This window comes from Cyprinus carpio, chromosome A14 (assembly GCF_018340385.1).
Source record: "Cyprinus carpio isolate SPL01 chromosome A14, ASM1834038v1, whole genome shotgun sequence".
Classification (NCBI taxonomy): Eukaryota; Metazoa; Chordata; class Actinopteri; order Cypriniformes; family Cyprinidae; genus Cyprinus; species Cyprinus carpio.
Window position 1 is genome coordinate 23,436,538 of NC_056585.1, and position 11,436 is coordinate 23,447,973.

At 35.3% G+C, this 11,436-nt stretch overlaps 1 protein-coding gene across 1 annotated transcript; it reads left to right on the plus strand.

Moving 5' to 3' along the window:
• Positions 1-101: 101 nt before the first annotated feature.
• On the plus strand, positions 102-11,105 carry slc7a3b (solute carrier family 7 member 3b). Its single transcript, XM_042770313.1, has 12 exons — positions 102-359; positions 2,855-3,264; positions 3,586-3,747; positions 4,102-4,273; positions 4,832-4,950; positions 5,034-5,256; positions 5,501-5,640; positions 5,742-5,844; positions 6,379-6,611; positions 6,744-6,910; positions 7,016-7,124; positions 8,449-11,105. Exons 2-12 carry the CDS (start codon positions 2,895-2,897, stop codon positions 8,586-8,588), a joined length of 1,938 nt encoding a protein of 645 aa, XP_042626247.1. The 5' UTR covers positions 102-359; positions 2,855-2,894; the 3' UTR covers positions 8,589-11,105.
• Positions 11,106-11,436: the final 331 nt, after the last annotated feature.

Consider the following 11,436-nt stretch of genomic DNA (forward strand, 5'->3'; position numbering starts at 1 on the left):
GATTCCTGTTTTACATTTTCCACTCTAAGACACTGATTATTGTGTCATCTTGTGTTTAAACTACAAAATGCAGCCAGATCAAGATTTTCAAATATACATGAAAAACCATTTAGCTCGCAATATTATATCAAAACAATTCCTGCCATCAACGGCAACACGTTCTACTACGACTGGGTTTGCGCTTGAAGTCAGAAGAAACCCGACCCCGGGGGAAAAACAACGTTTCCTTCAAAGGATTTCCGGATGAGTGTCCACCGCAGGTCTGGTTCTGCCACTCATTATAAGACTGCGCGCTACGCATCGTCTGTCTGTCTGTCTGTCTGATCTGCTGGATTTTCAGTGCATCGTCTCAACAGAGGGTAACTACCTTTTAACGATTATTCTTATGCTCCATTCTTAATCTAAAAAAAGTGAGTATTATTCGTTAACTAAACCATCTGATTTAGGTTTTTCTCTCGTAAACGGAAATTCCATGTTTATCATTATTATGTTCATCCTCGTGTTAGAAATGGCGTGTGTGTCTATGTATCTTTAGATGTTACGTGTGCGCTACTTTATTATTATTATTTAGTTAGTAAGCATATGTATATAAATAAACTCGGATTGTTTTAAATGCAATGATCACATTGGCAAAATGCTTAATAATTATACAATAACAATACTGAAATATATGCCTGTATGTTTATATTTTATGCAAATTACTAAATTATTACGCTTCTATCGTGTTGGCAGGTTTTCGGGTGCTGATTCATTTGAACATGGTTTCAATAAAAACAGAGTTCGGTCTGAGTTTATAATGAGTTTAAATAAATCATAACAAAATGAACACATCAGCAAATGTGAATGTGGCTCAAAGCCTGTGGGTCTGTATCATGTGTCTATCAAAACAGTAACGTTAGCATCATGAACAGGCTACTGAAAAATGCGGAGCTCTAAAATAGTTTAATTAAGTCAAAATTAAAATGGCATTGCTGTAAATGTAGGTGTGCCAGAACAGGTGCCGCTGGTCCGTTCTAGCTGAATAGCATACTAGACACTATCAAGCCTACAGTGTTTTATATATATATATATATATATATATATATATATACAATTTTATATATATATATTCAATTCGATTCAATTCAAGTTTATTTGTATAGCGCTTTTTACGATACAAATAATTGCAAAGCAACTTTACAGAAAATTAAGCTTCTACAATATTTAGTAGTAGCTTATCAGTGGTGACTGTCAGTTCATGTGCATATGGCAGAAATGTTCAGAAAAATCAATAAAAGACGTAAACAAACAGACGATTAACACTATTAACAGCAATTATGCAATCAAACTTATAGCAAAATGTACACAGTATTATATAACAGAAATACTTAAGCAGAGATTTCATTTTTTGATCCACACTGTCCAAACCTTTTTAAGTTACCTAGCTTATTGCTTGAAATTATTTCTTTTACCAGAGCTAGTGCATGACTGCTGCTCTTTCCTTTAACAGGAAGTCTAATATACTGGAGCAGAATGAATAATATATCCTCTAAACATGTTGATTCAGTCATATCAGTGTCTGAGGCAGCACTTTAACTGGTTTTACTGATAATCCTCACAGTATTTTACAATAAAGATCCTCCTCCTAACATATTTAGCCACCAAAGCAGTTTGCCTGTTCTAAAGGTTTTTTTTATGCTACTAGTTTTATATTATTAGTTTTATATGATGTAAATGTTTTGAAGTAAATGTTTTCCGCGTAGTGACATCATGGAGTTATGCAGAAATAGAGGTGCTGTACTGAGCAGTTTACCATAAGACTTTATTTTTAGAAAGTCATCATTGTTTCATTTTTATAAAGGAGGATATGTCCGGAACTGGATAATCGTGTACACAGGTGCAGGTTTACTTCTAGTGTGGTCTAGTTAGTGCCATAGACAAGATCTGATCAAACATGTATGACTAGTCAAGCTGCTGGACAGAAACCACACAAGGAACCCATTCCTGCATTGCTCAGTTTCTTTAACTGGTTTTACTGATAATCTTCACAGTATTTTACAATAAAGATCCTCCTCCTAACATATTTAGCCACCAAAGCAGTTTGCCTGTTCTAAAGTTAGTGTTTTTTTTTTTTTTATGCTACTAGTTTTATATAATACCCCTAAAAGGAAGTAAATGTTTTCCGCATAGTGACATCATGGAGTTATGCAGAAATAGAGGTCCTGTAACCACACAAGGAACCCATTCCTGCATTGCTCAATTTCTCAGTGAAAAGTATGCGGCAGTTCAGGATGGTTTCCTGCATACTTTCTTTTTTGTTAAATGTCTGTTGTTGTTTTTCTTTGACCTCAGACATAGTGCTTTTCCCATTTCACCCTGTTCTTTACATCTAGCCAGCAAATTGTGATGAATCAGTTTGGTCTTACCTGAAAATTGTTTCTATCCACATCAATGTCAGTGCTCTTTATCTAGGTTTTGGAGCTGTTGTACTTTATGAATTATGACTCCGTAATGAAAGGCCAAACCTCTTAGATATTAATCTTACTAATTTTCCTGATGGATTGAACTGCCCTGTGGTCAGATGAGTTGTTCGTAAAGTGCTGAGTGATTGCTCTTTCAGTGTCTGCAGGTGTGGTGAATAACAGCTGCTCTTTTATATGCCCTTTACATGAAATGACTTGTATAAGAGCCATTCACAAAATGAGCCTTAGAAGTTCACTTAGTAGTGTTTATTTTAGGTCAAGACAAACATTTCAAAATATCTTGTCCTTTAGTGCTTTAGTTTAAGCTTTTAAACTAATTTTTTTACCTAATTAGCAAAAAAGGCAGAATTTTCAATTTTTTTTTTATAATATATATTTCTCTTCTCCTTTAGTGCCTTCAGCTTTATCCCAGTCTCCTCAACGTTATCCATCATGGCTGAGAATAAACTGGCCTCTTTTGGGAAGATGCTGCTGAGGCGACGCGTGCTGGACACTTCTCAGGATGAAACCCGCTTCGCTCGCTGTCTCACCACTCTTGACCTCATAGCCCTCGGGGTGGGGGCGACACTGGGTGCAGGTGTCTACGTTCTGGCTGGGGAAGTGGCCCGAGAGAAGGCTGGACCTGCCATCGTGCTGTCTTTCCTAATTGCTGCCTTTTCCTCTGTTCTTGCTGGTTTGTGCTACGCTGAATTTGGTGCACGTGTTCCCAAGACGGGATCCGCTTACCTGTACAGCTACGTGACAGTGGGTGAAATATGGGCCTTCATCACGGGATGGAACCTCATTCTGTCATATGTGATTGGTGAGTGTGTAGATATTATCTTTAGAAACTAGATTAATAATATGTGACTTTAATTTGGACTGAAAATACATTTTCCCTTTTGAATCCAAATATACTAATTAATCATCACCTTCCACGAGTTAGTTCAGAATGCGTGCCAAAGAGTTTGACCAATTCTATGTGATTATGAAAGCGATTAAGTGGTTTTGAAACTGTATGAAGTGTTTATTCCTCTAGACCGAAGGGCCCTTGAGCAGCAGCTTAAGTTTTTACATAATAAGTGGACGTTCTGAAGTCTTTTGCATCTACTCATATCATATTTCCTTTTCTTCATTTTCACAGGCACAGCTAGTGTGGCACGGGCTTGGAGCTCAACGTTTGACAATCTAGTGAACAAAACGATCTCTGACTTTTTCACTGATTCCATGTCATTTCCATACACTGGAAAAGTGTTAGCGGAATATCCAGATGTGTTTGCCCTCATCCTGGTCATGTTGCTCACTGGTGAGAACCTTTTACTCTCTAAGAATCACTCAACTGTAATGTGATGATGCCCAGTTACTTCTCAGCTGGCGCAAAGTGTTTCCAAAGTCAAGATCTTGGATTATTCCAAAAAGACAGTGGATCTTTATTCCAGAATAATGATTCTTGACTCACTTCTTATCTAACTACTGGCTTTTGGTAGTGTGTTTCTGGCAGTGGTGCCAAAAGAGAAAAGGTTGATTGGTTCTGCTACACTAAACCAATCAAGTCATTTTAAATGGTGCGCTTTATCAATGTACCCTTTAGTCATAGTCACCATTGCCATGCAAAAGACCATAATGGTGTGAATTTGCTACCTCTCACTTCCCACTACAGGATTATTGGCATTTGGAGTGAGTGAGTCTGCTCTTGTCAGCAAGATCTTCACAGGAATCAACCTGGTGGTTCTGACATTTGTCATCATATCGGGCTTTGTGAAAGGCGACATGGCCAACTGGAACCTCACTGTGGAGGACTACATTAACAGCACAAACAACTATAATGCAGAGTAAGTCACACTGCCTCAACATTTAGATGCAGGCATAGCAATAGAAATTAAGAAAATACAATCTAGAGCATAAATGAAACACAATCAGTTGGGTCAGTAGCATAATTGCTAATTACAGGTATACAACTAAATTACAAAAAAGATATATTTTATAAGATATGATAAAAATTACAATTAATTAGTGAAAATTAAAAATAGTAAACAAATAATGTTTGAATTGAATACATATGATACTTAATTAAATACAATTATATATAATTAAATTAATATAATATTAGTAAGCTTAAAAAGAAAGTTAAAACATGGTCTTATTTACATATATTTTAAAGATATACTAAATCAGAAGAAAGATAAAAATTAATAAGACCATTTAAAAAAAAATATTGAAAATTAAATATTAAGAATAGTAAACAAAAAGAAAATGTTATATATATATATATATTATATGTATATGTATGTATAATCAAATTATTTAAAAAAAAATTGCACACACACTCATGTATATATGAATGTATATGCATTGTAAATTTGAAGTTTGAAAACTCTTTCACATCTTAGGAAAATTGAAAAAGAATTTGGCTTGGGTGGCTTTGCACCATTTGGTGTGAGTGGAATCCTAACTGGTGCTGCTACATGTTTCTACGCATTTGTGGGTTTTGACTGCATTGCAACCACAAGTAAGTTCCAGAAATACATGTCGTGAAAACCAATATGTCCTACTTTTAGAACCAGTCTCACCTCAGCTCTGGTGATGTCTTAGGTGAGGAGGCCAAAAACCCCATGCGTTCCATCCCGATCAGCATAGTGGCCTCTCTGCTCATCTGCTTTTTTGCCTACTTCGGAGTGTCAGCAGCGCTCACACTCATGATGCCCTATTACAAGCTGGATGTTCAAAGTCCACTTCCAGAGGCCTTCAAATATGTGCACTGGGACCCTGCTCGCTATATTGTGGCGGTGGGCTCTCTGTGCGCCCTTTCCACCAGGTACGTTTATTGACATTTAAATTTGATCTGCTTTCATGTCTGTTTTAATATGTTTGTTGTTGTTGTTTTTTTTTTTTTTAAATGAGAAATGTTGCCTTGGAAACAAGTTGAAAGTTTTATTTATTTATTTATTTATTTTTTCAGTTAACATTTATTTTATTTAAATTAACGAAAATGTTTTAGTTAACTATAATAACCCTGCTTAAAGTCAACAAGTGATGATAATTTTTTTTATGTTCTTCAGCTTGTTGGGCACCATGTTCCCTATGCCTCGTGTGATTTATGCCATGGCTGAGGATGGTCTGCTCTTTCGCTCCCTCTCCCGCATGCACAAGAAAACCAAGACACCTGTGCTGGCCACCATTGTGTCTGGCATCGTAGCAGGTAAGACTGTATTTTTATTCATGTAATGACTGTCAATGGATGATGTAACTGGTTAAATAATTGTGACTAACTCTAGAATCTTGTTAATTTCCTCCCTGTAGCTCTGATGGCCTTCCTGTTTGATCTCGCAGCATTAGTGGACTTGATGTCGATTGGGACCCTGCTGGCGTACACTCTAGTTGCTGTGTGCGTACTCATTCTCCGGTGAGTGTATACACATACCTGGGGGATTTTTTGAAAGAAATTAATACTTTTATGCAGCAAGGTCACAATAAATTGATCAAAAGTGACAATAAAGGCATTTATAATGTTACAGAATATTTCTGTTTCAAATAAGTGCTATTCTTTTGAACTTTCTATTTATCAAAAGATTTTAAGCAGCTCACCTGTTTTTAATATTGATGGTGAAAATAAATGTTTTATGAGCAGCAAATCAGCATATTAGATTGATTTCTGAACGATCATGTAACACTGAAGACTGGTGTGATGAAGCTGAAAAATCAGCTTTGCATCACAGGAATAAAATTAGTTTAAAGTATACTAAAACAGAAAAACGGTAGCTTAAATTGTAACTGTAAATTGTTTTTACTGTGTATTTGATCAAATAAATGCAGCCTTGGTGAGCATAAGAGATTTTTTTCAAAAACATTAAAAGAATCTGAAATTCAATACTTAAAAAAAAAAAAAAAAAAAAAAAAAAAAAAAAATCAGTTTAATTTCATTTTTTTTCATCTACAGGTACCAGCCAGGCAGTATTGGCTCCAGTGGTGCGAATGAGAAGCCAATGGAACTACAGAGGCTGGAGGCTAAAGCAGGCATGGCAGATGTGGATAGCGGGGATGAGTACAGCCAGGAGCTGGAGACAATACCCCTTAAGGAGAGGTTTTCCGTCAGGATGCTGGTGCAACCCATCAGTGATGTACCCACCAAGATTTCCGGCATCATTGTTTATTCTGCAACTGGCACCATATGTAAGCATTTTCATTAACCCAGTTTATGAGCTACCTTTTTTGCTGCAACCTGTAGCTGTAATGTAGAGCTCAGAGAAATGTAAATAGTATGTAGTAATCAGGCAGATAACATTCCTCTCTTTTTCTGTTCAGCTGTGCTGTTCACTCTGCTGTGTGTGGTGCTGGCTGTGTACGGGGAGCAGGTGGGGATGGGCAGCCCTCTTTGTATCACTTTGGTTGTTCTCCTGTCTGTTCTGTCTTCTGTCTGCATCATCATCATCTGGCGACAGCCCCAGAGTAAAGAGGTTCTCACGTTCAAGGTACAGACTTAATTTACAAAGCTACGCTATTATCCTTGTGCTTTGTTAAATTGAGAGCGTCAGATCTTTATTTGGTTATAATAATCCTCTCTCTATATGTTGTAGGTGCCTTTGCTCCCCATTCTGCCTTTGGTCAGTATCTTTGTAAATATTTACCTCATGATGCAATTGGATGGACCTACATGGGTTCGTTTCGCAGTATGGATGGCTATTGGTGAGTAATTGCATGTGAAATCATGTTGTCATGTAACTGTGTGTTAAATGTATGCTACCATTCAAAAGTCTGGGGTTAGTAAGAAAGAAATTCATACTTTTAGAAAGATTTATTAAATTGTTAAAATCTGACAGTAAATACATGTGTAATTTTCCAAAAGATTTCTATTTCAAATAAATTCTGTTCTTTTGAACTTTGTTCTTTAAAGAATCCTGTAAAAAAATGTATCATGGTTTCCACAAAAATAATAAGCAGCACAACAGTTTTCAACATTGATGATAATTCATGAGCAGCATTTTAAAATGATTTCTGAAAGATCGTGTGACACTGAAGACTGGAGTAGTGATGCTGAAAATTCAGCATTGCATCACAGGAATAAAATTACATTTTAAAATTTATTGACACAGAAAACATTTATTTTAAGTTGTATTTTTGATCAGCTTTGGTGAGCATAAGAGACTTCAAAAGCATAAAAAATTGAACCAACCCCAAACGTTTGTACAGTATCGTTGTTGTACGTTATCATGCACTGTAAAAAAAATCCTGTAAAATTTACATTAAAAAAAATGCCAGCTGTGGTTGCCAGAATTTTACTGTAAAAATACAGTAGCAGCTTTAGGTTTTACGGTTTTAGCTTAAATTTACAGTTAAATGCTGTAATTTCATTAACTAATATAATGTTAATATACCAACCTATTGAAGTACTGAAATCTGTTTTGTACATTTGTAATGCACTGATAACAACCAAATGCAGGTGAGGGTGAGAGTGTCACATGATGAACCAAAGCCCATCACAAGCTTTTAAAAAATAATAACATATATAAAAGGTGCACAGTTTCATTAACACAGACACTAAACACTATCACGGTAACACACATGAAACTGAAATAATGCTATAAACATTCATTTAACAACATTAGGTGTAACATACAACCTTAATATACAAAACTGATAAGAAAAACTAAGAAGCAGTAGTTATTAAAAAAAAATAAAAAAACTAAATTTGAAATGTAAAGCAGGGAATTCTGGGAATGTCAATTTCCGGTTATTCACTGTAAATTATATGGTCTTTTTTATTTTTAAATTCGGTATAGTTATATTTAATTAAATTTAATTTTAATGTCCAATACAGTTTTTCACCGTATATAGTAGGGGAATTTAGCGTTAACCATTTAAAAGGTTTTTACTGTAGCATTTTTTACAATCTTTTACCGTTAAATTCACAGTCATTTTTTACAGTGTGGGTGGGTTTTTTTTTTTTTTTTTTTAATTTTTTTATAGTACTGTGCTTGAAAGTTTGACTTCATACCTTTGTCTCTTTTAGGTTTTATTATTTATTTCGCGTATGGAATAAAGCACAGCTCTGAGGGTAAAAACAATTCCCCAGAAAAATTTGAGCCAATTCTTCAAGGAAAGAAACCGATCTACCTGACTGAAGATGAGAGTGAGGGGACCACACCTTAAGAAGAGCGACTGGAATGGTATGCCAGCCACATTCCAACCGGTTTTGTAAAATGCTGCAGTTTCACTTTTGCACCTTATACTTCCTTTAAAGTCTGCATTGAAAACTGACAAAAATGGTTTCACTCAACCGTTTTTATTCAGCAGGTAAACTGTGTATTTGTTGCTAATCGTTTGCCTTGTGTCAGTGTATGATGGTACTGTAACAGTGTAACTTATGAATGTCTAGGCTTCATTATGAAAAGAATTCAGTCTAGTCCTACGTGTACTTTGTATGCACTTGTTGATTTCTGTTACCAGATCAGAGATCGGGCACAACCTTTTACGCTTGAAAAGATGTTTGAGAACAGGGTGTGTCTGCCTGTGGGTGGTCATTCAGGGTGACGTCTTTCTCTCTCAATGAATGGGAATATGTTATTCATAGGCTTGGTTTAAACAGGCAGCAAAAATCTCATTGGGCGTAGCCAACTCAAGTTTTTTTTTTTTATCATTTATGATGTAACATTTGTTTAACGTCCTTCATCATGTCCACATTTACTCATATAGCACACTGTGTCACATTCACTATGTAGTAAATGTGACTGATTGCACAATGCTGCTCTCTCATGTGCCTCATGAGTTCAGCACTGCAGTGAGATGTCAGGCGGTCCTGAACAAAGGCAAAATGTATACTGTTCTGTGCTCTCTTTCCACCCCAAAGGGTAAACGAGTTCCTTTCCATTATGCTGGCACTCTCATCATTACTATAGTATCCAGTGTAGGCAAACAGATCAGAATTCATCCTTTGTGAAATGATAGTGAGCACAGTCAGAAAATACACATTTAAAGACCAAATTAGATTTGTGTGCTGTGTGAACCAGCCCGATATCTTTTTCCTGGACCAGAGAGAATTGAGAGAGTGTAAAATAACATGTGCATTATTGTTTTGAAATCAAAACGTCCTTGTAGTACTTTATTTTTATAAACTTGACATGATTGGGGAAAAGGGATACATGCAAAATATTTTAAAAAGCTACCTTGGATTTTGTCAGTAGTTTTCTATTTGTAGTATGTACTTGTATATTTTTGTAAATTTATTGGAATGTGTATTTATTGTTGATGTTACTGTATATGTTTTACATAGTTTTGGCTTCTTTAGTACCACAGTTTTCTCTATTGAGCTGTACATATTTGGGATGTAAAATAGGAAACCCACGTCGTCTTAGATGTGCTTAATAATAGCACAAACAGACATTCCCTTATTGTCTTTTTCTGGAAAGGAGTCTTGTTTTTTTTTTACTTGCGTGACTAAATTAGTAATTTTTCATTTTGAGCATCAGCATCTAAGTGCTCTTATTTTTCACGCAATTTTTTGCCATTCTAGTTATCTTAAGATAACACAGTTTATGCCCTTTTCATAATGTTTTTTGTAAAAACATTGCAATGTAAATGTTTTTTTCTTTAAGGAAAAGTAGATCTGAAGGTGGAGATTATGGAGATTTATGACTTGTGTGGCTTTTTTTATATGCTGCTGGGATATGGTACATGTTATTGACATGAACAGAGTAATTTATGGCTCTTTACACTAAACAGAGTTATTTGTACAGTTTATTTTCCAAAAATCATTACCTTTTGCTGTAAATATTGTGACTTTTAAGCCTGTTTTACAATTAATGTTTACACAATGCTGCTGTGTAGTTGAGCTGGGACTGTTTGTTCCAGTTTATTGAAAATCATATCTGTTACAAAGTTGAGAGTCAGTAGTATTCACTTTAAACAGACATTCTGGTCTAATAATACAGACCCTTATGGGTATTACTGTAGCCTACACTTCCTCAGGAGTGATGGCTATTCATGGCTCAATGCTTTTCCTCGCTCGTTCAGAGGTGTAGAGTTGTTCAGTTTGAAGTCCTAAATCCTGGAAAAGAATTTTACAGTCATGTATTCCTATGGGAATTTTTGATTGAGTAAAATAAGGTCTGTTGTTTACGTGTTCATTAAATAATATTAAAGGAACTCATTTCACTGTTAGTTTATGTGAATTTTGTTAAGTAATGTTAATAAGTGGAACCTTACTTGGAAAGTTACCACATAAATAATTCCTAAAATGTGAGATAAATATATTTTTAAAAATAGAACTTCCGGATTGTCTTAAAAATTAACATGATGACTGAATAGCTGTATTGGTTTGTATGCAGTAGTATAACAGACATTACTGTTTACTGTGTTGTAAGACTTATTGTTGAATATCCATGTATACTGTATATTTGCTCTACAGATAGTCCCGCCCCAAACTCGCACCATTGGTTGAGCCAGTGTTGCTGTGTTGGGCTGGATTGGATGCTTAAACATAGATTTGGGTAAATCAGGATATAAATGGCTTACTTTTACTTGTATCTGCATGTTAAGATGAGATGGAAGAAAGTATTTTAACTTTAAAACAAATTACACACTTCAGCTTTCCTATGTAAATAGCCTACTTAATGTGCCTTTATTATGTGCAATGCTGTTATCAAATAAACATGCCAAGTTTGTCATTCAGTTGTGTATCATTTTCTTTTAAAATGAAAGGGTTTGAGGGTCTGTGAAAACACAATTAAATTCTATAAGGATTTTCACATGGAAGAGATATTCCAGTTTATCACCCTAAATTTTGAATTTGATTGCATAAGATGTTTAACCTATTGATATAAGGAAGTTAAACGTTTATGTTTTAATATATTATTTTATTACCGAGTTTAGAAGAAGAAAAAATAAACTCATTTGTAATGTACAGAAAGGAAAACCCACATTCCTTCACACAACACGTGAAATGACTGCCGTTCTGTAAGGTGCGATCAAAATGGAGAGTTGCCACAAAACTACAAGTCCC